The 27,339-nt window shown below is 41.1% G+C and overlaps 2 protein-coding genes across 4 annotated transcripts in view; both read right to left on the bottom strand.

Moving 5' to 3' along the window:
- LOC125000763 (guanylate cyclase soluble subunit beta-2-like) overlaps positions 1 to 19,293 on the bottom strand; it is a 54,430-nt gene extending 35,137 nt beyond the window's left edge. The window contains exons 1-3 of the mRNA XM_047576415.1: positions 16,350 to 19,293; positions 16,130 to 16,224; positions 14,685 to 14,845 (exon numbers count right to left, since the gene is read on the bottom strand). Coding sequence (XP_047432371.1) covers positions 14,685 to 14,845; positions 16,130 to 16,224; positions 16,350 to 16,387 — 294 coding nt within the window. The 5' untranslated portion in view covers positions 16,388 to 19,293. The remainder of the gene's footprint in view (positions 1 to 14,684; positions 14,846 to 16,129; positions 16,225 to 16,349) is intronic.
- A 145-nt stretch (positions 19,294 to 19,438) lies between these two features.
- Positions 19,439 to 27,339, bottom strand: part of LOC125000761 (protein SON) — a 70,629-nt gene continuing 62,728 nt past the window's right edge. For 2 of the 3 annotated variants that reach the window (XM_047576411.1, XM_047576412.1), the window contains exons 18-20: positions 23,118 to 23,233; positions 21,654 to 21,755; positions 19,439 to 20,300 (exon numbers count right to left, since the gene is read on the bottom strand). In XM_047576411.1, the coding sequence (XP_047432367.1) occupies positions 20,223 to 20,300; positions 21,654 to 21,755; positions 23,118 to 23,233 (296 nt within the window). In that variant the 3' untranslated portion in view covers positions 19,439 to 20,222. Of the gene's footprint in view, positions 20,301 to 21,653; positions 21,756 to 23,117; positions 23,234 to 27,339 lie in introns of those variants that run through there. The other variant, XR_007111383.1, reaches the window with a different exon arrangement.

The raw sequence follows: 27,339 nt of genomic DNA, 5'->3' as shown, positions 1-27,339 counted from the left end.
ATCCAGAACCAGTAAATTACTCCTCACAGAGTTCATGCGAGCGCAGCTTCTCTCCAAGTCTGTGCACGGAGCTTCTTCATCCCAATCGGTAGCAAAAGGTGGAATGTGGACAGGACACTCAAATCCTAGCATCACTGCAGCATCGCACAGCTGGCACTGATGCTGTTACTGAAATGCGTCAGTTGGAAGAGAAGACAATTCCACTGGATGCAGACACACCTCTGTGGTGGAAAATGAATGAGCCAACAGTCCCCTTTTATATTGGCGGCTGGTGGTTGATGGGTGGGCAAACAAATGCAAACATCACATCACCTTTAATACGCACAGTTACATTAATTATAGGTACACTCAGACATTACAATGTCATGTAGCCAAACATAGCCAAACATGGCTAGTCGCAGTTTATTTTTTCTTTGTAAACAAGAAAGATGGGACTTTAAGACCGTGTATTGACTACAGCCCCCTCAATGACATTACTATCAAAAACCGCTACCCCTTGCCCCTCATGTCATCTGTGTTTGATCAACTACAACAGGCCAAGATATTTACAAAATTAGACCTTCGAAATGCTTGCCATTTGGTCAGGATCAGGGAGGGGGATGAATGGAAAACGGGGTTCAACACCCCTAGCGGTCATTATGAATATCTGGTTATGCCGTTCCGGCTCACTAATGCTCCTGCTGTGTTCCAGGCCAGGATCAATGATGTGCTAAGGGACTTCCTTGACCATTTTGTGTATGTTTACCTTGACGACATTGTCATCTACTCACCTGACCTGGACACTCATAAAAAAACATGTAGCAGCTGTATTACAGAGACTATTAAACCACAAACTTTACGTCAAGGCTGAAAAGAGCGAGTTTCACGCCGATACCGTCTCCTTCCTGGGCTTCATCGTAGCCCCTGGAAGGGTGCAGATGGATCCGGCTAAAGTTAGCGCTGTGGTCAATTGGCCCACTCCTGATAGCCGCAAAAGTTCGGCAATTCCTTGGTTTTGCTAACTTTTACAGGCGGTTCATCAGAGGCTTCAGCGCAATAGCGGCTCCCCTGCACGCACTCACCTCTTCGAAGGTTCATTTCTCCTGGTCACCAGAGGCAGGAGCTACCTTCCAGAAGCTGAAGTCCCGCTTCACCACGGCGCCCATCCTCATCATGCCGGACACGCAGTGGCAATTCGTTGTAGAGGTGGATGCTTCCAACGAGGGTATAGGGGCCGTCCTCTCACAGCGGTCAGAGCAGGATGGGAAGATGCATCCCTGGGCCTTCCTGTCGTGGCGACTGTCCAGAGCAGAGCGGAATTATGATGTCGGCAACTGGGAGCTGTTGGCGGTTAAGGTGGCGTTGGAGGGAGCTGAGCACCCGTTCATCGTTTGGACTGACCACAAGAACCTGGAATATATACGCAGGGCAAAGAGACTCAATTCTCGCCAGGCCAGGTGGGCGCTGTTCTTTAACCGCTTTTCTTTTTCTCTTTCTTACAGGCCGGGGTCCCGAAACATCAAGCCTGACGCCCTGTCACGTCTATACGACCCTGAGCCTGTAGCCAAAGAACCAGAGCCTATCCTCCCACTGACCTGTGTGGTTGGAGCGGTGAGGCAGATAGAAAATGAGGTTAAGCAAGCTAATGGTGAGGCTCCGCCACCTAGTGGGTGCCCCGAGAATCGATTGTTTGTCCCTGTTGATTTGCGCCCACAAGTGATTCATTGGGCCCATTCCTCGCTGCTTTCCTGTCATCCGGGAGTTCGGCGGACAGTGTTCGCCATCTCTCGGAGGTTCTGGTGGCCATCCATGGAATCGGAAGTCCGGGAGTACGTCGAGGCTTGTTCGGTCTGTGCGAGGAACAAGGTGTCCTCCAGGTCACGTATGGGACTTCTGCAACCACTGCCTCCCCTCCAGACCATGGGCCAACATATCGATGAATTTCGTCACGGGGCTCCCGGTCTCTCAAGGTAACACCACAGTCCTCACTGTGGTGGATAGATTCTCTAAAATGGTCAGATTTATTGCCCTGCCTAAACTGCCTTCAGCCAAGGAAACAGCTGAAATTATGATTGACCATGTTTTCAAGATTCACGGGTTTCCCAAGGACATCGTCTCGGACCAGGAGCCCCAGTTCGTGTCACGGTTCTGGAGGGAATTTTGCCGGCTCATCGGAGCTAAGGCCAGTCTGACCTCGGGCTACCACCCGGAGGTTAACGGCCAGACCGAACGCCTTAACCAGCAGTTGGAAACCGGCCTCCGTTGTCTAGTGTCCCAGAACTCCTCGACATGGAGCAAACACCTGGTCTGGGTCGAGTACGCCCACAACTCCCTGCCTACGTCTGCCACAGGGTTTTCGCCCTTCAAGTGTGTTTATGGTTATGAACCTCCTGTGTTTGCTGCCCAGGAGCTTGAAGTCACGGTCCCATCCGCCGCTGCCAATGCATCTGGGCCGCTGCACGGCAGGTGCTTATCCGCCAAGGGGACCGGACCAAGAAAGCGGCGGACCGCAAGAGGCGACCCGCACCTGCCTACCAGCCGGGTCAAAGGGTGTGGCTTTCTGCCAAGAATCTTCACCTCAGGGTCCCCTCCAAGAAACTGGCACCGCGATTTGTGGGTCCCTTCCCCATTACCAAGGTCATCGGTCCTGCGGCTGTCCGGCTCCGCCTGCCTCGCTCCCTCCGTGTTCACCCCACCTTCCATGTCAGTCAGGTCAAGCCGGCCAAGGAGAGTCCCTTGGTTCCGCCCCTCCCGCCCCTCCCGATAGACGGGGGTCCGGTCTACAAGGTTAAACGGCTGCTGGCTGTTCGCAACAGGGGCCGGGCCAGACAGTACCTGGTGGATTGGAAGGGGTACGGTCCGGAGGAGAGACAGTGGATCCCATCACGATTCACTGTGGACCGTACTCTTATTGCTGACTTCGACCGCGACCATCCTGGACCGTCTGGTAGCCGGTCCTAAGAGGGGGGGTTCTGTCACACCGCGGTGAGGGTGTCTTGTCTTGGGTTGTTTTGTCCTGTCATTTCCTGTTTTATTTTGAAAAGTAATTCTCCTCTCGTTTCAGGTCACTTGCCCTTCCTCATGTGTCTCTGTCTGATTGCCCTAAGTGTTTCCACCTGCCCCCTATTTCCCTCCATGTGTTTAAGTAGTCTGTGTTCCCCTTGTCTCTCCCAGAGTGTTATCGTCCTCAACCTACACCCGTGCCTTGTTTCATGTCTTCAACCATAGAAGTTTTCAAGTAAGCCTGTTATTCCTCTCGAAGAGAGAGTTTTTGTTTGTTAATTCTTTCCTTAGTTTGGATCCTTAGTCCTGAGGTTTTCCTCCATTTGGAGTGTTTTGTGTTTTTTCGATTTGTTTCTTTGATTTGAGTTTTGCCTCCTTCTGGAGAGTTTTTCATTTTCAGTAGTCAGATAAGCGTCTAGGTTTTTTTGTAGCCATTTGTTTGTCCCTCTGTGAGGGATCTCTGGAGAATCCAAATAAAGCCTTTTGTCATTTCTTATCTCTGCATTCTGAGTCCTGCTTTGAGTCTCGGCCTGACAAGAAGGAGCAGTCTGCAGCACTTGAGTTTTGTAGTATAATATCTTCTTGTGTTTCTCTTCTGTCTCTTTCCTGTGTTTGGGGTTTGTGAAGTGTGTATAAAGTTTAAAGGTCAAAAGGTCATTTACCAGATGCCAGCTCATAAAACTAACCAGACTTAAGCGCATAAGTTTTGTTTGTGTATGGGGATTCTTGGGGATGACCATCTTATATAAGGTGACTGTGGGAGCTGAATGAGAGAGACGATTCAACGATTGACCAGAAGCTCCCTCAGATTGGGCAAGAGTATGACACTGATCTTTCTTGTAATAAACCTTTTTAAATGCAAGATAAGACTTGTCAGCGGTGATCACTTCTTTCTTCAGCACACTTCAGCACATCAATATACAACATTTTGGCGTCACGAACAGGATATGTTTGTGGCCTATCAGCATCTGCTTTCAGTCCTGAGGAGCTGACTCCCGCATCAGTCGACTTATACACAGGGTAAGTTTTTCACATTATTATGCGCTGATTTGCTCGTGGGGACTGTGCTGTGTTGCTGTGGGGACACACCATAAAGACTCTTTGTGGGGGTGGTTGTTGTGCTGCTGTTAGAAGTTGTTCATCGTTCTAAATTTCTAAATTTGGGGGGTTTATTGCCGGCAACACAAAAGGGGGAAAGGACAATATAGATTTAAAGGAAATAAGATAAGAAAAAGAGAAGTTAGGATTAAGGAATAAAAGGAAATAAGAGTAGGCCTACAAATAGAGAAAAGGTGAAGAAGAGAACAAAAAAAGGAATAGAAAAAATAAGAGTAGAAAAGCCTCATTAGTAACATGTGGTGCTGAACTCACATCGTGCAAAGTTAAGTGGAGGGGCCCTTTACCGCTGTAACTAGTAAGACATATGTATTTCAGCTGCTGTGTGAAAATTGGCTTTAAAGGAATTGGCTTAAAGTAAAAATAGGATTAAAAAAAAGAAAGAGAACTCCTGGGCGCAGGGGGAATTTGGAACATTTTGATTTTTGTTTAAAAAAAAAGAGGTCAATTTAGAGGAAAATGGGAATAGAGAATATAAGAGAAAAATAGGAATAGAGTAGAGGGGCTCTATGGCTTGAGGCTACTAGGGCAGGTCTAGGACCGCTAGAAAGAATCGCCTGAGAAGAAAAGAGAAGAAAATGGGAATAAAGGTTAACAGAGAAAGGGAAAATAGTAAGTGAAAAGAAGTTAGTTAGAAGTTAGAAGCCTAGTTATTTGGAAGAGAAATGTGATCACTTTAAATTTGTGTGTTTTGTATTTGTTGTCTGTGGATCCTTGTTGTGTGTGTGTCAACTGGTCTTACGAAGTAATAGGTTAATATGTGAATAAAACGGTTGTTACTAACATTGTAAAATAAGAGATTTAGTTGATAAGAATAATAATACACTTAAATATTTAGTATGTGCTAAAATATTACGAGCCTTTTTAAGGACATTTGATGAATATTATGAGCCTGAGAAGGAGGCTTGATGAGCCTTCAAAGGACGCTTGATAAAATAGGATGAGCCTTTTGTGGAGACTTTTTGGGGGTGAAAATATTATGAGCCTCTATTTGGTGGACTTTGGGAAACTGTGAAAACATATGAGTCCTGGCAAGAGGACGTTATATTCAGAGAAATAAGAGAGGAAAGTGTTGGCAGGAATGTGTTAGACACATTGAAGAGTTTATTGTATGTAGTGGTTTTCTAAAATGTTAAATTGTTTGCGTGTTTTCTCTTTTTATGGGGTGAGAGTTCAAGAAGGAAGCAAGAGGACAAGGGGGGTGTCTGGAAGCGGAGGAGGGAACAGTTGGTCTACCTCACAGGAAACTTGAGGCCTCCAGACGATAGTGGAGGCTTCTGAACCCAGCAATAAGGCCAGTGTGATTTTATCCACAAACTCATGTCCTATCTGCTCTTTGACCTCTATGCATACATTTGCTGATGGTTGATATACAGTTAGATTGGTAGTAAGATCATTTGCTTGAATACTGCAGTTTGAGGCTTGGCAATGACTGACCGTTCGAATAATGGAGTTGAGTGGTGCTGAGTTCGAGTTTGATCGGTTTGTATATGGTTGATATTGTGTGTGGACCTGGCATTGTTTGCTCTTACATCTGTGGGGTTGTTTTTGCATCCTCTGAAACTGGCAAATTTATTCATCTGTGTGTTGATTGTGACAAAAAGGGGGAATATAGGTAGTAATAATAATAGTGTATCAATTAAAATAAACATAATAATAATAATAGAATAAAGTTAAGAGAAGTTTTAATTAGGTTGAATTTGATTACAGGAAAAAAGGGGTGTCCCTACTATGTCAAAGATGGATGACTCAGAAGTAACTACTCCTGTTGAGGTAGTTCAGGAGAATAATCCTTTAATTAAAGGTATTGCAAAGATGTCACAGAAGAGGGGTGTAAGCGTTGGCCTGAGATCGAGGAACTATGGCCAGTGATAGGAACCTTTAATCCAGAAGTGATAAAAACAATACAGGTGCTTGTGTCCACATATAAGGCAGATGAAAAGAGAGGAAGAAAAGGTGAAAGACGTAAACAGAAGGGAGTTTGGCATTCACCAGTTGTTTGAGAAGGGGGGACAGTAATAGATGGAGATGAAGAAAGACTGTGAAGAGAAGACTGTAGATGAAATGAAAAAGAATGTGAAGAAAACAGAGAAGTTAATGGCGGAGAATGATGCAAGCTTCTCATGTGTAGTTCCAGTACAGAGACCTCCACCGTATAAGAAGGAGATGGAGCTCAGGGAAGTTTATCCTCAGCTCCTCAGGTCAGTATTCAGTCAGGGGGGTAATTATCACATTGAGAATGAGGCTGAGCAGGTTATAGAAGGGGGAAAGCAGAGACGACTAAAAGGATGTCTCCAAGTTTAAAAAGAGAGAACACTGCATGTTTAGAGATGTTTAGAGACGTTTGGAGACCAGAGGGAAACTGAGAATTAAAAGGAGGGATTTTGGAGAAGAGGATGATCAGAGTGATCAAGAAGAAGCCGTGGGAGGATATGATCCAGCAGTCAGACGACTACCGGCCAGAGTGGAAAGAAGAGAAAGTAAACAGGAAGAAGAAAGGGACTGTAAGTGAAATTGAAGGTGAAGTGGAAGTGAAATTGAAGGTGAAAGTGGAAGTGAAAAGGAAGGTGAAAATGAGGACAGTGATGAAGATTTGGAAAGTGAGAGTCGTTCTCTTTTGAAGCCTGCCAAGAGAAAAACCTGCTTATAGAGAAGAAGACGACATGTTTTAAGAGAAGCTGAAGAGGACATAGATCAATGCCGTAGATGTTAGGATAAATGCATTACAATAAAAGGAGGGGATATCTAGTGACAATTCCTACTCATCATAGTCTCAGAAATCTTTCGAACTATGGCCAGTATACGTTGACTATGCCTAGACTTATAGACTTATCGGTTTTTAGAACAGGAAGATGTCACATTAATGAGGTGTGTTGAGGTAAATCCAGCTGAGAATTTACCAACTTCAGAAGAGGGTGAACTACATGATGGCATTCATGAAGCAGAGAAATGCTCAAGGCTAAGGTCAGTGTGAGGCAGATTGGGAACTCATCAGTCCAGTGTCGTGTTACTGTGTGGGGGATAAGTTGAGTGCTAGTAATGCAGTCGTAAAAGCCCAGGGAACAGAATTTGTTGTTGAGAAAGCGTAAGTGGTACCGTAGCCTGCATCAGCGCAGCTTGCTGAATTGGTGGGGTTGACTGAAGCTTGTCTTCTATACAGATTCTGCATAGGCTCATAATATGTGTCATTTGTTTGGATCAGTGGGGGAAAATCGAGGGTGTAAGAAAACAGATGGTTCTCCAATACAGCATCACACTCAGATAATGAAACTTCTCTATGCTATGATGAAATCTAAAGCAGGATGTGTCAAGAGTCACTCGAGGTAATAAAGCAATGGATGAAGCTGCAAAAGCAGTGACAGGAGCTGAGAAGTTGGGTAAAGTTTTCTTGGTCACACATGGAGTAGATTTGGAGGATGAGATTACATTGAAAGATGTGGTCTTGAAATTTGGGGCACCATATTTGCTTGAGGGAATCATTTGTCAACTTAGCAGGAAGGATGCTCAGTCAGTTGTCAAGTTTCTGAAGGTTTCTGTAGGTTTTTGTAAGTTTCAGTGCAGAGAGGTCATAAGCACATGGGGACTTCCTGATAGAATACCTTTGGATAACGGGAAGGAGTGCGAATAAAATTGTGAAATTGATTGGTCCAAAATTGGGGTCTTAATGGGATCTAAATTGGATAGTAGGTTATGATGTGCTTTCAATGTTTGCAAAGATACTGCTGTGCTGTCGTTTCTCCTTATTGAAGGAAGATCATTGCGAGAAGCTGGAAGTTCGGGGATCTGAAGGTTCTGGAGAGATCAGACACCTGACTATGGATGACAAGAGGGGACTGAAGGACCTTGAACAAGGACACTGTGATGAAGCCTTGCAGTGCCAGTGGGACTCGAAGTGGGGAAAGAATCACAGTGCAACATATTTTAGTCTTGTCAATGTTGAGAGTTTGTTGCAGTGTATATCATTGATATGGATTTGTTAAGAAGGTGGATGTATTGGGACCTCAGTTGTTTTCTTTTATTTTTCGGGGTGTTTAAGGAAAGTGATGTTAGGTAGGGAGAGATCCAATGGAGGGTCTGATGGGTCGACCAGCCTGAGATTGGATATGGTTTTGATTTATTTTCTGAGGTATCCATATGCTTAAGATATTTCTCTATATGTTTTGTAGAAATCCTTCTTTCTTAGTAGGCTTGGAGTACTACTGTGTGGTCGCCTTAGGCAGAGGGGCCATGAGAGAATTTCCTGTCTAGATTGAAAGATGGACATTTCAAGAAAGATGACTGCCTGCCTCACACTCCATGAATTTGTTGTATTGTCAAGGATTGTGCTGTAACTGGCACTATTGGAAGAACATGTCTTTATGCTATAACAGTGAAAATGTTTGAGTTTTTTGATGGTCGAGACTCTAGGAGCTTTGAAGGGGGGAATGTAGTATGTTATATTCTTGTTTTTCTCTTCTGTCTCTTTCCTGTGTTTGGGGTTTGTGAAGTGTGTATAAAGTTTAAAGGTCAAAAGGTCATTTACCAGATGCCAGCTCGTAAAACTAACCAGACTTAAGCGCATAAGTTTTGTTTGTGTATGGGGATTCTTGGGGATGACCATCCTATATAAGGTGACTGTGGGAGCTGAATGAGAGAGAGGATTCAACGATTGACCAGAAGCTCTCTCAGATTGGGCAAGAGTATGACACTGATCTTTCTTGTAATAAACCTTTTTAAATGCAAGATAAGACTTGTCAGCAGTGATCACTTCTTTCTTCAGCACACTTCAGCACATCAATATACAACAGTTTCTTGAAGAAAAGTGCAATGTGCTTTTTGCCCTTTCCAAAACAGAAAAATAGCTTTTCGCTTCACATTGTTTTTGAGTCCCCTTGTGTTCAATGAAACAAAAGATAAATTAGTGTTTAAACAGACCATCTGCTGGAAAACATCACAGCAGTGTAAACATCAATTAACGATTTATCAAAAGGCTACTTTGGTGTTGTAAACTAGTTAGATTGTCTCCTCCTCAGATAAATTCCTCCATATAACTGTTCATTGCAGGTGTGTCAGAAGTTTAGTGTTTATTTTCAGCTTTCAATGCGGCGATCATTTATTAATCCAAAAGGGCTGCGGAAATAGACTTTTTCTCCTTTCTCCCTCACCTGGTTGATGTGGGGCCAGAGAGCTTCTCTCGCCATTCTGTCCTCCTTCGTGAGGCCCTCCATGAACCTGATTCCTGCTTCAGCGCAGACCCTGCATTCCTTCGTCAGTTTCCGAAACGCATCTCTGTGTTGACGTCTTGTAAACTGGATGATGATTTGTCGTGTGTTTTCTGTCGTCCTGCCGATCCCATGAACTGTGTCTACAATGTCCTCCATATCTCTCTCCCATTGAGGGGCTATCTTACACAGTAGTTGAATCACGTCTTTCCTGGTGTCTTCGTTCATCTTTTCTCTCATTCCTCTGATTCTCAAGTTCCATTTGGATCCATTTGTGTCTGTCTTGCTCACATGCATTTCCTTAATTTCAGCATTTACTGTTTTCAGGTGCTCCACTTCTTTTTCCTGGACTGAGATTCTTGTCATGCAATCTTTGACCTCTGCGGCATTAAAGTCAGATGCTCTGGTCAAGCTGGCTATCATCTCCCAATTCTGTTTTAACTGCATGTTGAATTCTTCAAACCTCTGTTCTCGTGTGTCAAATCTTTCCACCAGTATATTGATTGTGGAGTTTGGAACTTCGTCTGTATTTGGTTTTGATATTTTTTCGAGTGTGAGCTCCTTTGGACAGGGTAGGAGGACAGGACTCACTGTCTTTCTCTAAGCCATTTGTCCCCGCTGCTGTCGGTGTCTATTAAACCTGTGCAGCATATTCATGGTCCCTCAACTGGGAGTGTGACAAAAAGTTCTTTTGGGCTCTTGCTGAGACATTTTATGGTTGTTTTTACTGAAAGAACAACTTACAAACTTTGAGGTATCCATTCAGAGAGGATATAACGTCAAAAGGATGAGTTTGGAGGAGTTTTGTGTGAGAGCTTGTAGCATGTGACCGCTCAGTGCACCATTTTGCTGACCCCACTTTTAACGAGAGTCTATGGACAAATAATATTGTGCCCCAGGGTGGAAATACATCTCCAATCAGAAAACATCGATGAACGAAACAACTTCATTAACTTAATCATCATTAACTATAAAATATTTATCTTGTACATCTAAATATATATATACATATATTACGAAATATTTTTATTTTATTATTTCATTTTTATTTACATTTTTTATGTCTTATACAAGAAAATGTGGTGAGTGTTGAGTTGAAAAAAGCTTTGCCTGTTTAGGCGGGGTCAGATGCTCATAGACTCCTTCAAATGACCGACGAGCAGGATCTTTGCCACAAGTTTTATACTGCCATGCTGGGCGTTACACAAAAAGTAATATCGCTACAGTAATCCGTTACTTTGTAACTCGTTAACCCCAGCAGTGGGTACACTATGCTCTTTTAGTGTTCTACATCAGCAGCTCTCAACTGGTCTGGCTTCAGGACCCTTATTCACCCCTTAATGATAAGCCATGACCCAAATCAAAGAAAATTTATTGAATGAAAAGATTGTGCAGTTTGAACGTGAGATAATAGAATATAATATCACAGTATAAACACACACACACAAATAAAATAAATAAAAAATAAAATAAAAACGACCAGAAAGTGCCAATGCTAGATAGGGACCTATCGATTTGCTGTGTAAACCTGTACTGCTGCCAGGCCTGTAATCCTGGAGGAGTTTGAGAGTGCCGTGGTTGCAGGGCTGGAAAGAAGGTGAAAGCTAAGAAGAGGAGATTCAAGGCTGCTGTTCCTGTGTTCGTCATGGGGAATGTTCACTCTCTTGCAAACAAGATGGACGAGCTAGCGGCGCTAATCAACACACAGAGAAAACACCTCCACTGAATCCACTGTCTTCTGGATTACTGACTACCTGACAGACAGGGCACAGTTTGTGATTTGGGAAGTGTCCTGTCTGATGTGGTGGTGAGTGGTGTGGGAGCCCCGCAAGGGACTGTCACATACAGAAATTTTCTGATGACTCTGCAGTTGTGGGGTGTATAAGAGGTGGACGAGATGAGGAGGAGTATAATGGTGGACAGATTTGTGGGGTGGGCTGGAAGTAATCACCTGCTGCTTAACATGGACAAGACCAAAGAGATGGTGACTGACATCAGGAGGAAGGGAACAGATCCTCAGTCCCTCAGCATCCCTGGCAGGGATGTGGATGTGGTGGAGGAGTACAGACACCTGGCCGTGATCATCAATGACAGACTGAACTGGAGACAGTACATCTGTGTACAAGAAGGCCTGCAGCAGTCTCTACTTCCTGAGGAAGCTGAGGTCCTGCAATGTATGTAGTAAGATGCTGGAGATGTTCTACCAGTCTGCCGTGGCCTGCACCCTTTTCTCTGCTGTAGTCTGCTGCGGGAACAGCACTGCAGCCAGTGATGCCAACAGACTGAATAAACTGATCAGAAAGGCTGGCTCTGTCATTGGCTACACACAGGAAACTTTTGAGGTGGTGGTGGAGAGGAAAACACTTCACAAGCTGTTATCAAGCATGGATAATCCTGACCACCCTCTCCACCAGACGATAGACAGACAACGGAGATCGTTCTCCAAGAAACTCCGTTGTCTCAAAGAGCGCTACAGGAAATCTTTCCTGCCTCCATCCATACACTTGTTTAATTCTTCATCTGCATGTGACAGATAACATTCTGGAAATTATTTCTTTTCCCTCCTTTTATTCACTTATTTCAACTCACTTATTTCCATAATCTTGTAAATACTGTGTAAATCAGGATTGTTTTTTTCCCCTGTTATATAGGATGTATGATGTGAGTGCCTGTACACTGCTGCTGCAATTGTTAAATTGCCCAGTTTGGAATGAATAAAGCCATCCATCCATCCATCCATCCATCCATCCATCCATCCATCCATCCATCCATCCATCCATCCATCCATCCCCTTTTAGCTTCACTTGTAGCTTCAGCCTTTTTTAACACACTCAACAGAGCTTTCATGCACAAACACCAAAAAACAACTGAGAAGTAGTTTAAAAGAGGAGCCACTCATGTTCTATTAAGTGTTGTTCTAGTTAGTCACTTCTTCAAGCATTAATCATAAGGTTGACATGAGAATCACACCATTTTACTAACAGACATTTTCAATAGACTCAGTTCTGGGGAGGTGTCTGGACTCTGTGGGGACTGTCACTGAAAGGTGCTACATGAGGAAGGTACAGTGCATCTTGGACTGTGACAGGAGGTCATTCATCCCCACAGCTATCAGAATACACAACTCTAACTGTTAGCAGTTTAATGGTTAATGACTTGACTGATTGCACTGTCGGTTGCACATCGGCACACAAGCCACTTTATATAACCTCACACTGAAACACTTTGGATCCACACTTCTGGACTGAGACACTTTCCATATTCATTAATACACAGGACAAGATTTTACAATCCCTTGTGCCATGATCTAAGGCAAAACTCCTTTAGAAGCCAGGTCCAACTGGACAACCTACCAGCAGACCAGTGGTCAGCTACTAACTATGTCAGAAACGAGATACAATTAGCCTAGCCACGGAAATAAAAAAACACTAGCTAAGTAGCCTAGGCACCAGCAGTCGGTAATAGAGATGATGGGAATGCAACTACACTCAGACCAGGACATCTCATCCTTCTGCCTATGTCAGAAACGAGATACAATTAGCCTAACCACAGAAATAAAAAAAACACCAGCTAAGTAGCCTAGACACCAGCAGTCGGTAATAGAGATGATGGGAATGCAGCTACACTCAGACCAGGACATCTCATCCTTCTGCCTATGTCAGAAACGAGATACAATTAGCCTAGCCACGGAAACAAAACACTGGAAAGCACCAACTAATTAGCCAAACTGCCAATAGTAAGTAAAAATGATGGGACATTCAACTATGCTTCAAACAACATTCCTCCCCTCTTCCAAGATCAGAAGTTACACACAAGAAAACACCAGCAAACGAGCCTAACTAGCAACAGTCGGCAGTGTGCAGTGTGCTGCACATCACCAGGGTTTTCAAGTGGGCACCTCCTTTCACTGATGTTTCATTAAGTTAGGCCCACGACACCTCAAGAAGGCTTAACAGTGAGCTCCAGTGTCCCAGAGTCACCCCCCTCAATGCAGCCACCGCGCCACCATGTGCCTTTCAACCAACAGATAAGATTAATCTAACTACAACAGCTACCTAATGTTAGCACATAGCTAGCCTTACCTTAAGCATGCTCCCCAGTTAGCGTGCTTCCTCCGTAGCCACAACCACTGGCTTGCTCGCTCCGCTGCCAGGTAGTGTAACGAAATATGAAATATCGTCGTCAACGAACCTATATCACTTTCCGAAAACGAGACCAGACAAAACGTAAATGGTGGTCTTGTGACGATAACTATAATTAAATATATAATGCAATATTGTTGACGAATAAAAACGAGACTAAATGTGGTTTACAAAAGAAAAAATCTGCTAAAATGTCTCCTCATTTTCGTTGACTAAAACGAGACGAAATAAAGTTAGTCATGTTATTATTGTTTTCTGTTTCCTCGGCTGTACGTCGCGGTCGCACTGCAGTGCTTAGACCAGACGCAGGCGACGTCACTTCCTTGATCCCCTCTCCACACTTGCGGCAAATACAACTAGATGCAGTGGGTGGGTGAGTTGGAGTCATGGCTGGGTTGTCGGGAAGAAAAATGAAATGAGACAAATGATGTCTGGACACACTTTAATTACAAACAGGTGGAAAACCAAACGGAATGCGTCGTGGAAAAAGATGGGGAGAAATGCGGCCATAAAATAGCCGGGAAAAACACCACGAATCTAAAAAGACATCTCAAGATCTTCCATGATCATGAAATCGAGGTAAGTTAAAACGTAACATGTGTCTAGCCTAGCGTGCGTGTGTGTGTGAGTCTATAAGGTAACAATAACATAATAATAAGATAACCATGTTTGTTTTGTGAAATGGGTTTGACTGAAAGAAAAAATTGGTTTCATCTATACTATACTAGGTAATAATACTATATTAACTGGGTTAAACAAAGTGACATTACTAAAAAGAGATTAAAATCATTGACTAAAACTAGACTAAAATGTCATCAGTTTTTGTCGACTAAAACTAAACTAAAATAGTCGTGGGTTATTCTGACTAAAATAAGACTAAAATGCTCAGAGTTTTGGTGGACTAAAACTTGACTAAACAAAAAGTTTGAACATGACTAAGATTAATAAAAACTAAAATGACAGTTTGACAGAAAGACTACACTAAAACTAAAATTAAAACAGGCCGCCAAAAACAACACTACTGCCACTACTGTTCTTTTCCACGAATACCCAACTCACACAGGAGAGCAATGGCGGATTTCGCCACAAATCCACGGCAGCCGACCTCCACTGGGCGCATACGAGCGCTCCAGCCTCGCTGCTCCACTTCCGATGCCAACTCCGCATATCTATCTCTCTTGCGCTCATTCGCCTCTTCAACTCTGTCTTCCCAAGTAACAACTTACATGAGCAATGAGCATACCTGATAGGACAGCGCCAGGTAACTATGAAGAGCATCCAGATTTCCAATGAATTCAACGAGATTTCCTCCCAGTGTCCTCAGCATTGTGTCATAGCCCGCTTTTTTACAGAATTTGAAGAAATGTTCTCCGAAAAGCTTAAGGAATACATCAGCAGGTATATCTGAAAGATAAAAAAAAAAAAACACACACACAATTGCAGCATATCCATCAAATACTTCTTATTTTGAAGCCAGGCATTGCAGTCCACACCTGTCAGACAGTACTAGCAAACAAACAGATCATTAATTATAGCCTTTTCCCAATGGTTTATGATAGCAATATAATCAGACCCTTGAGAAGAGCTGAAATTCCCTGAACAAACAATTGTTTGACTAAATATTTTGTTTATCACAGCCCATTTCAAATTGTACAAGATGTCTCATAATGAGGTCAGGCTATAGCAGTCAAGACCTGTTGTGTGTTTACAGCACTGATCCTAAGCAAACATTCAATTACAGCACATTCCCTTAAGTATTTATAGTCAAAATAATCACCCTCTTGGGAAGAGTTGAGTACCCTGCTGACATTACCTGAGTAACTCTTGCATTCCCAGGAGTGTACTGTATTATAACCCATGCACATATTATGACCCAAATCAATTATACCCAAAATAGAGTACTATATATGTTACGGATTTATGGATTCATCTTGTGTATCTGTTCTTTCCAGAGTTCATTGTTATGTATATTTATTGTCAAGAATCCAGCCTGGGGCTAACTTATTTTAACTGTGAATTAATCACTCTAAATAATCAATATTCAACAACATATTGCAGGGATATCTGTCTGAGTTTCAATTATTCTGAAATACTGATACTGATCCTGGCAAATATTACACTGCTTTTTGTCATCATGAAAGTGTATCCAGATACTGCTGTGTTTTCTTTGGCTCACTTAGTCTTTTTGAGTCATCAACACCCCCTTCAAATAAAGCGTGCCTCCTCCTTGAAAGCCCTGGGTACTGAGGCACTCATGTGTGGGCAGTGTGGACACAGTATGACTTAATGCGATATTTTCACAAAAAAAAAAAAAAAAAAAAAAAGGGCTCACAACTGTGACTCGGTTCCCATTGTCTGTTTAAAAGGTCTGGTCAATAGATTCCGTTCTTCCGCAAACATCACATCTCTAATATATGACACGTCAGACTAATATGAATTCATTGCTTTACATTTTCTATTTTTTTTTTTAATATAATTTCATATTGTCAAATTTTGCCTACACAAATGTAGGACATACTAAATATGACTAGGATTCGGTGAAAACAACAATGCACAAATAAGCAAAAAGTAAACTATCTTTAATAAACCTGAATTAAATGACAATGTCATATCAACAAACAAACATGACTGAGAAAATGTGATCTATGCAATATGTAAAATAGGCAGCAACAGTGATTGATCTCTTACCCAGCAGGGAACAGGCCTCCTGCACAAGACTTATGGTAAGGATATCGTCGTAAACCGTATATGTCATGAAGATATCCTGGATGCCTGGTAGAGATCTTTGCAAAAATAATAACAATTTTTTTTTATGAAACAGAAAGTTGTCAACTTGAATACAAGCATAATCTTGAACTAAATAGAAATTGTCACTACTGCAAATATAGATGTGTACTGATGGCCAGACCTCAGTTTGTCCCAAGTCTTTTGGCCAAATCGCTCCATCACAAGTGAATGGAGGCAAATATTGATGAACCCGTACTGTAAAGAACACAAATCAGGTGAACACTGATGAATTTGATGCTTTACATCATATTTATAATTTCATAAAGTCAAATTCTCCCTGCGCAACTATGGAACAATTTGACAGAGCTCAAGTTAAAAAAGAAGCAAATTATTAAAGGTATTTTAAACATTACTTTTTAACATTACCAAAAATAGTCACTTGTTGTCACTTAATCTCCCTTAAAACACTCAAATGGTGATAACACTAACCCCTAATGTCATCCCCAATTATAATTTTAGATACTTTGCCAACCAGAGCTCGAGAATTTGTGAAAGTAAAGTTTGTTTTTTATGATGGCATCATAACTGGAATTGCACATCTTAATTTGCTTTTACTTCTACTTCTTCTTTGTATGACAGTTGACCGTTTTTTTTGTTTGTTTTTTTTATGTATGTGTGTGTGTGTGTGCGTTTTGCTGTGCATATTGTATGTTGACTAACTATCAGTGTTACTTTCTGCTTGACCTCATCTAGAAGGCTTCAGCATCTTCTATAGTACAGTATCTGCTTTTCCATAAATTTCCAGCATATAACTAGAGGCAAGGTTTACTGATTTAATGACTGAACACACACTGTTTCTAATTGTTCTTCAATCGTTGAAAACAGGAAAACATACTCACCATGTCTGTATTAGATATTATCCTTCTTAGTACTTTAAGCACAATGATGGAAATGAAGAATACATTGTATGCCATGAATGCATTCTCTCTCCCTCCCTCTTTCCAGTCATGGGAAGTCTGACGTGTTTCAAAGATCCAGCTCTTTTCGGTAAACTCCCTTAGAAGAGCCATCTCTTATAACTCCCAAATGGCTTTTCATGTAGACTCACTCAGAGCCTTCTATTTTATCCTAATTTAGCAACTATGAATGGGTTGTGTGTGTAAGGCACTTTTCATTCTCTGCTGTCATAATTGGAGATGGGCATCAATAAGATTTTATTTATTTCAGTGTTGTTACAGATCCCCTTATCAGTTCCTCCTGTGAATTTTTGGGTAGTCACATGACTTTAAATATAGTTGTCAGAAATAAAGGAATTTCATTTACCTGCCTTTTTTCTTTTTTCTTACTCTATTTATACATACTAGAGGTATTCTCGTTCGTGTTCTTGTTCTTGCACAAGATGGTCTCTCCGATTACATTGTATGCTGAGATGTACAATGCCTATAAATTCTATTCTATTCTATTATATAGAATCTGTTTGCCCTATTATAGGGCCATGGCTGTTGAGTGCACTGCTCATCGTTTTCTATGAAACAATTGTACCTGCTAATTCCTGGTCTTTCCGAAGCTCTCCACAAATGGTCCTTGGCTCTTGGACAACTCTTCTGGTTTTTCTTTCCACACCTCTGGCAGAAATCTTGCAAGGAGCACCTGGTCATAGCCAGTTTATGGCACCTATAAGAGTGGCTGCATGTCGCCAGTAGCTTTGTGATGTAAACCGTTTTTAGGGTTTTCTTCGTGTGTTATTGTTTTTTTTGTTTGTTTGTTTATTCTGTGCCTTGAACCAGTCACGGTTTTTGGTCGTTTTTGCCTACCTATCTTTTCTACAACTGGGCTTAAATAAAACTTATATTGGTGGCATCAACCCATTAACTAATGTGGTAACAATGCAAACTATGTGACTGCAAAGTGTATGGGGTACCCCAGCGTTACCTAGGCTCTATCTTCCCACCACAAACCTTTAAAACCAGGGTCCAACAAGCAGGAGGACAGGAGGCAAGAAGGCAAATTGCTTCCTCTGTTTCTGATTGGCCAGCTGGCAAGGGGCTGGCAAGTAACTACAGGGCTAGTAACTACAGGGCTAGTATCTCTGATACCAATTTTTAGTTGAAATGTCATGATCATTGAATAACTTCGTAATTTTGCCTTAGGTAGATAATAATAAAACATTTTAACAGTATAAAAATTAAATAATACCCTTTTTACTAGACATAATTGTTTTAGAAAAAAGTCATTAGTGCAAAAGAAAAAAGAACAATGTAATAATATATATGAAAATTGCTCAGAGGCTCATTCATACATCCTGTTTAATTATCTGTTAATATCTGTTAATTATCAGAATCGTGCCAGAGCAGATCTCCTGGAGGGGCACTGGGTCATCGGCAGGGAGGCACTGGTGCAAAAAAAAAAAAAAAAAAAAAAAAAAAAGGTGATTCACACTGGATTAGTTTTATCTCAGGATCTCTGTATTAGGAAAAATAGGGTTCAAGTAATTTGCTGTACAATTTTTACTTACTGAGACGCCAGGTCACTATTCTCTCTTCAGCAGTAGCCTGCGTAGCTTTTATTGTGCCACAAAGTTTTTTAGGTTTCACTGTCAAAACATGGGCATATGGAACCTTGTGTTTGCTCCCATTGATTGTTTCCTTGATGAAAACAAGTTACCCCAGATTGGGATCGATGATTGCTAGGGGGGAAACTTTCATTTGGCAGAGTCCTAGTAGAAAGATATTACCACCCCAAAGTGTGTACATGGTCTGCAACATGGTCCCCAGGTAATCGATGCCCACCCAACCAGATCTTAAATTTCTATCATTAAGAATGCTGTTTCTGAACCAGTGTGTCAATTTGAACTGGTTTTCATTTTGCAGTGAATCCTCTGTATTTGCACTTTATGCTAACATGGATAATATACCTACCTCATCCAGAGTGCCCTAAAATTGCCTGGTAGTTTTCTTTACAAAGGAAAGGATCCTTTCAGCCATCTGCTACTGGTGATTTCTTCTGATGTCCAGGCCTTTTTGTGTAGCCAAACTCCCTCTAAATAATAACCATAATTAATAATGCGTTGACTGATAGATATATAGGTTAAGCATTTTAGGAAGCAGAGAGTGTAGCTTAGGGTGAAGTGAATGACATCCGCTATAAACATACTTGCTCAAAACATTTCAAAAACAAAAGGTGTAGGGGCACCACAACAGTAAAAGACAGAACATCACATTCAACACAAGCACTGTTACCATAAAAGACAATGTGCCTTTTGCAACTAAATAATATAAATATAATCTTTATTTCTCTTTCAATATTTTTTTCAAATAGCTAGTCTGAACAACTACAACTAATGTAGGTTAAGCATTTTTAAAACACAGGCCACAAATAAAATATCTAGTTGAACAATAAACCTTCATCTCTTATCTTTTTTGACCAGCTTATCTCATTGTTGCTGTGATCAACAACAACTCCAATGCAAAGAAACTGTGCATGTTCTTGGATTTGACTTAAGTCTTGGTCCGCAACACAGATTAGATAAAATTCTACTATACCATACATACATACATACATTACATACATGATTCACTCCGGTTTGGGTTGTCTCTTTCCCAGTCCTAATCATGCTGACTCTTTAACAGTCCTAATCACCTGGCAAAAATACATAGCTAAAGGTTCCTAAACTTTTATGACCACATACTTGGTCAAAAGTTGCTTCACTCCAAAGTTACTCTGAACCGCAGTGCATTTTATGAGAATTTCTTCTCAACAGATAAAATAGGGCGCCAGTGCGGAAATGATGGATGGGTTATTTAATGGGATACAAAATACATTGGGTCAAATAGTTGAACTATGTCAAACAGATCTGTTTGAAAGTAGATGTTTGCCCAGAAAAAGCACAAGTATATTAAGTAATGGCTTAGTTCCATTAAGGATTAAGTTATAGTGGTGAAAAACTATGCACAAAATCAGGATCTCCCTTAAGTGGAATGCTGCCATCAATAATACACAGGTTCTCCTTACTGTAACAAGTCAGGATATCTGCTGTTATTGTTCTATTTTATGTTTATGTAGAGAACAGGGGGCCAGTGGAAGCAGCAGTGAAGACAGGGCCAGTGTAGAGTCCCGGACCATCAACAGGAACCTTGGAAGAAAATCAAACGCATTAAAATGCAATTCAAGCTTACAATATATATATTTTTTTCATTTTTGTGCGGCCCACGGCCTACCCACTAACATGGAGGGGGTGGAGATATGACCAATAATGCAGCAAGTCACCAGGTGGAGGTCTACTTGCTTTGGCTTCACTTTTGAAGAGCTGTGCCATCATCCATCTTTAAGTAGTCTAAATTTTGTTTAAATTGAACAGATTGGTTTGTCAATTGTCATGATTGCCGATTGACTTGTCAGAAAGAAAAAAAATCCTTTGGTTGAAAAATCTTAGTTTTTCATGTGTGCAGCAGCCATAATTAACAACTGGCACATCTAGGCGCTATTGCATGCTCTCCTTACATCATAAGACTGCACATACAGCAGCAGACTGAGGTGTAAAATATATAAAAATTCTACTTTTTTTCCAGACCTATATTACCAAAACTTAAAAACTTAGACTGTCTCTACAAGAAAGTAAGATGCCTTCAATGTCTTAAATCTGACCAGTGGAGCTCCATACAGCATCTGTTGTCATGGTCTCACCTGCCCAGTCCTCATGGCCTGCAGTCATCCTACCTGGATGAACGATTCTCCAACCTGCTCATCATTCCTCTTATACTCTCAAACGGTCCCATAAGATCATCAGCTATCTTGCATGATTAGATTCTACGTGTTTCCTTTAATCTATGTATCTATGACAGAAGTTTCTTTATCTTGTTTCTCCTGCTCTTCTTTTCTCTTTCTTCTCTGTTTCTGCCCGACTGGCCTTAGTCATATGGGTCTCTCCATATGAGCTGAGTTCTGCTCGAGGTTTCTTCCTGTTAAAAGAAAGTTTCTCCCTGCCACTGTTGCCTTCAGGCTTGCTCTGGAGGTTTCAGGCCAGTTTTTGTATTGTTATTAATGTTATACAAATAAAACTGAATTGAATTTAATAAGGCACTGAAAAGTTAAATCAACTTAGATTCAGAAAAAATACATCATGTAGTAGGCTACAGTAGGCTGTCAGTAAACCAAAGTTTGCACACAAAAATGCAAATTAATATTTAAATTTGCTTTTTTCCTGCTTCTTGTTTGGGCATGTTCGATGCTACAAGACATATTACTTGTGGGGTTGAAAGGAATTTGACAGCAATAATATGAACACAAATTTAACTGTAGTGACTTAATCAAATTATAATGTAATATACACATTTCTGTATTTAAATTACAAAATGGGGAATTACTGGCTAATTGCCAGCTTAGTTTACACCTAACTAAGGCTACGGATATTAATAAATCCATGGTTTTCAGGTAGGCAATTTTGTCAGACTCAAGCAGGGTCATAAGTCTCAGGTATGTATATTACCTCTCCCAGTGCCTGTAGGGCGACTGTGGCTGCCATGGCCTTGGCATGCTTCTTATTGGGACTAGACGTATGGGGTTGGTAGTCCATACCATTCACTGTGACCTGGAGAGACACGAATCTTAGATGAGTGGAGTGTTAAATAATTGTGTGAGGAGGAACAGAAGCGCTCACTGAATCACACATGATCACACGCAGACATGGACAAAATTGTCATGGACTGAAATAACTTACAACTTCTGTAACTCTCAATGAGACTTCTGCACTTGTTTTGGCTCACTCCTTCTGAGCAAACTACTCCAGCTGTGTCAGGTGTGAAGGGTACGTTCTCCAGACTGCACATTTCAGCTCCTTCCAAAGATGCTCAACAGGATTGAGATCAGGGTTCATGGAAGGCCACTTCAGAATAGTACAGTGTTTTGTTCTTAGCCATTCTTGAGTGTTTTTGGTCATTATCCTGTTGGGGGACCCATGACCTACAACTGAGATCAAGTTTTCTGACATTGGGCAAATGTCGCTCCAATAATACCTCCAATACTTTAATAGGTTTGAGATAGTACTGTACACTGCATAGTAGAGATTGACCAATATATCGGCAGGCCGCTTATTGGTATCGGTATACAATATGTAGGTGCATTCGCAGATACATGTATATATTTTAGGGGCTCTGACTCTAAAATTCTTTGAGTTCAATAAATGTGTTGGTTAAATTGAGACATTGTAACATGTGTTACCATTGTGTCATTTTTTTATCATGTAAATGGAGGGAGAAAAGCAGTGTCTCAAAATATCCACTCACAAAAAATCGGTAGCCTGTATTGGCCATCGGCCATTGCTGATGTGAAAATAACTGGTAGTTGATATCAGCAGCAAAGCAGTCTCAGAACATAACCAAGCCTCCTCCATATTTCACAGTAGGCGCTGTGTTCATTTCTCGGTATGCTTCATTTTTGCATCTGTGAATATATGGAAGTTTTGTGGCTAGGGAGGTTGGCTAGATTCCCATGGACCTTCTGTATGATATGTGCAACTCTAAACATCATGAACGTGGTTTATTTCTTCTTCAACGAAAAATTATATTATAAAAATCCAAAAAAATCAGGAAAATGTCTATAAAATACAGTATACCTAACACATATCCATGTCTCCTTCAGGATACAGTGGCCTGACCTCTTAAGGAGATTTTTAGCAGTGTTAGCAAGTAAACAAGGTAACATAACATGGATTTGTCCCTATATTTGTCTTGCTAGATCTTAATATTGATCACAGTATTCTACTACAAAGACTTGAAAGTATGATCAAAATTACAGGAACTGCATTAGACTGGTCTGAATCCTATCAGTCAGACAAAAATAAAGCTTTGAGATCTGAACTCAGATGCAGTATCTGTGCTAGAGTGCGGGCAAAGACCAAAGGTGAAATACATAAAAAGGAGAGAGACTGACACACAAAATCAAAATTACCCACCTTGAAAAGGAAATTCTTGCGGTGGTCTGGACCACTGTGATGAACCATGACAAAGTCTGGCTGCATTATCCGTTTCTTGTTACATAACTCAATGAGAGCAGACACTGGGTGCTTCCCTGTACAAAGATAAAACTGCATGAGATAAATGAGGCAAACAATCAATCAAAAAAGTTTTCGGACGCACAATCTCAAATATTATCACATTTGTGGAAAAAAAAAATTTGTATTTAAAAAGGTGTGGCTGCATTAGACAGACACAAACAAATACAAATCATATTTATTTTGTTTATTTTTTAAAGAAAAACTAACAAAACTAAATTCCTAAGAGTTTCAACATGATAGTTCTCAACATTGTTGGTATCAAAGTTAACAAATACTGTTTCAATCGCACCTTAGATCTTGTATTAACATATGGCATAGAAACTGAAGGTCTGACAATATATTCTCATAACCCTCTTTTGTCTGATCTTTTCCTTATAACATCTGAATTTACTATAAGAGATTACACTGAAATTGGAAAGACGTTATGGCACTTTTCTGGTGACGCTGTAACTAGGTATAAGGAATCAGTATTTACCTCAGTGCCTTATGTCAGTGATGTGGATGACAGCAACCACAATCTAAGTCCATCACAAATAGATTATTTTGTTGACAGCATGACAGCATCCCTTAGTACAACTCTAAATCTAGTTGCTCCTCTGAAAAAGAAGGTGATCAATCGGAGGAGGGTAGCTCCATGGTATAATTCACAGTTGCGTAGTTCAAAGCAGGAAGTTGGAAAGCTGGAAAAAATTTGGCATTCCACTAAATCTGAAGAAGCTCACATAGCCTGGAGAGATAGTTTAACGAATTATAAAAATAACTCTCAGTAAGAGTAGAACAGCGTAGAAGGAAACAAGAACAGACCCCAGATTTCTTTTCAGGACTGTAGCCAGGCTGACAAGGAGTCACAGCTCCATTGAGCCATCTATTCCTTCGTGACTTCATGAGCTTCTTTACTGATAACATTTTTAGTATTAGAGATAAAATTCATAGCACCGTTCCACCTGTCAAAGGTGTAAGTACAGCAGCATTATAAACCTCTGTAGGACCTAGTCAGTATTTCGATTCTTTGGTTCTAATTGATCTTTCAGAGCTGACCTCAGTTATTACAGCATCTAAACCATCAACTTGTCTTCTAGACCCCATCCCGACTAAATTGCTCAAGGAGGTTTTTCCATTAATTAATACATCCATATTAAATTAGACAAACTTATCTTTATTAACAGGATATGTGCCCCAGTCTTTTAAAACTGCTGTAATTAAATCATTACTTAAAAACCCCACTCTTGACCCAGTTGTTCTAACCAACTATAGTCCAATTTCCAACCTTCCTTCTATTTCCTAAGTTTTAGAAAGGGTTGTTGCCAATCAGTTGGTTGATCATTTAAACAGGAATGGTTTGTTTGAAGAATTTCAGTCAGGTTTTAGAGCTCATCATAGAACAGAAAGGGCTCTGGTTAAAGTTACCAATGATCTCCTCAAGGCTTCAGATGATGGACTTGTCTCTGTACTTGTCCTGTTAGATCTTAGTGCTGCATTTGGCACTATTGATTAGAGTATTCTACTACAGAGACTTGAAAGTGTGATCAAGATTAAAAGAATTGTATTAGACTGGTTTGAATCTTCTGCAATATTATTAGAAAGCATGGCATAAACTTCCATTACTACGCAACTGATACCCAGCTATATCTATTCATGAAACCAGATGAAACTAATCAGCTGGTTAAACTCCAAGCATGCCTTAAAGACATAAAGGCTTGGATGACATGTAATTTTCTACTTTTAAACTCAGACAAAACAGAAGTCATTGTATTTGGCCCTAAACATGTCAGAGATTCATTATCTAATCACCTAGTTTCAATGGATGGCATTACCTCGGCCTCCAGTACTACTGTGAAAACCTTGGTGTTATATTTGACCTGGATATGTCCTTTAATTCTCACATAAAGTATGTGACCAGGACTGCTTTCTTTCACCTTCGTAATATTGTCAATATTAGGAACATCCTTTCTCAAAGGGATGCAGAAAAACTAGTTCATGCATTTGTGTCTTCCAGGCAGGATTATTGTAACTCATTATTGTCTGGCTGTCCAAATCGCTCTTTAAAAAGCCTCCAACTGATTCAAAACGCTGCAGCGAGGGCATTGACAGGAATTAGCAAGAGAGATTATGGCTTCTCTTCATTGTCTCCCTTTAAAATCTAGAATTGAATTTAAAATCATCCTCCTTACATACAAGGCCTTGAAAGGCCTAGCTCCATCATATCTGAAAGACCTCATACCATATTGTCCCAACAGATCACTACGATCTCATATTACTAACTGCTGTGTCTCACTCTCTCCCCTCCATCTTTTTGTGAGGGTCTCTGGTCTGAAGTACTGAATATCTGACCTGTGGAGTTCTAAGCTACATCTGCTGTTGTGGTCTCATCAACCCGCCCTGTCTGCATGGCCCGGAGTGCCGTAGAGCTCCATAAACTACATCTGTCCCAATCTTCATGTCCTCCGCCAGTTGTCCACTCCTACCTAAATGAACAATTCACCAACCTGCCCATGATTCCTGTTATACTCACAAACTGTCACATAAGATCATCAGCTATGTGTTATATTATTAGATTCTACGTGTTTCCTTCAGCTTGATATATGTATCTATGACAGAAGTTTGTTTATCTTGTTTCTCTTCTTTTCTCTCTACCTTCTGTGTTTCTACCCGGCTGGCCTTCGGCAGATGGGTCCCTCCATATGAGCTGGGTTCTGCTTAAGGTTTCTTCCTGTTATAAGGGAGTTTTTCCTTGCCACTGTCGCCCTCAGGCTTGCTCTGGAGGTAGCAGGCCATTTTTTTAAAGGGTCTTGAGACAATTTGTATTGTTATTGGCGCTATATAAATAAAACTGAATTTAATTGAATTGAACATGAAAGCGTGGATCCATCCTGCCTTGTATAGGCTGGTTTAGGCTGGTGGTGATGGTGTAATGGTGTGGGGGATATTTTCTTGGCACACTTTGGGCCCCTTAGTACATATTGAGCATCATTTAAATGCCAGGGCGTTCTTGAGTATTGTTGCTGACCATGTCCATCCCTTTATAACCACAGTAAACACATCTTATAATGGCTATTTCCAGCAGGATAATACACTATGTCACAAAGCTCATATAATCTCAAGCTGGTTTCCTGAACATGACAATGAGTTCAATGTACTCCAGTGGCCTCCACAGTAACCAGATTTCAATTCAATTGAGCACCTTTGGGAGTGGTGGAACAGGAGGTCCACATCATAGATCTGCAGCAACTGCGTGACGCTATCATGTCGATAAGGACTAAAACCTCTGAGGAATGTTTCCAACACCTTGTTGAGAGTATACCAAGGTTTACTAGCAAGGTACCTAATAAAGTGAGTGTATACTGGTCCTATTAGACCTTAGTGCTGCAACTGACACTACGATATTTTACTATAGAGACGTGAAAGTCTGTCAGACAGATTCCAGTTTGTCCAAGTCAGCAATGATTCAAAGACATCAGTGAGTTAAACTTCAAGCACGTCTTAACATCATAAGAGCTTGGATGACTTTGATTGAATTGATTTTCTACCTTTAAACTCAAGCAATAGACAACTCATTGTATTTCCAGTTTCTCCACCTTCAGGAGGTCATTCAACCCCACAGCCATTGGAATACACAACTCTAACTCAGTGCGTTTACATGCATGTGAAAGAAAACAAATTATTGCCTTAATCGGACTGTAACAGGAGAACTTAAGTGCATGTAAACATGTTACTCCGATTTAAATCGGAGTTCTCATTGTCCGATTGAGACACCCAGATAATGCGAATGGAATCGGAGTTGTCACCGGAAAATGCGTGTGCGCATGCTCCACCACCGCTGCGCTGGCGTGTGACCCCGGAACAAACACGTCCAAGAAAGCCGGGTGTAGAAGAAGAAGAAGAGAAAGGGAGCCATCTGAGGGATAGTGCGGATCTTACTTGCATCAGAAGTAGCGCGAACATTACGTGTACGATTTAAAAAATTTTCTTTTATCTGTCTGGTTGTTGTTTGAAATGGCGGTCTGCCGCATGAACGACTCTTGTTTGTTATATCACGTAATAGGTCACCTGGAAATCAGGCCGTATAAACGTGGTATTAACCCGCTGAAAAGACACGTATCGCCATCTAGTGTGGAAGAGG

Source organism: Mugil cephalus, chromosome 23 (genome assembly GCF_022458985.1).
Source record: "Mugil cephalus isolate CIBA_MC_2020 chromosome 23, CIBA_Mcephalus_1.1, whole genome shotgun sequence".
Lineage (NCBI taxonomy): Eukaryota > Metazoa > Chordata > Actinopteri > Mugiliformes > Mugilidae > Mugil > Mugil cephalus.
The sequence above is the reverse complement of the archived record's forward strand: the minus strand, read 5'-3'. Positions and strand labels throughout refer to the sequence as shown.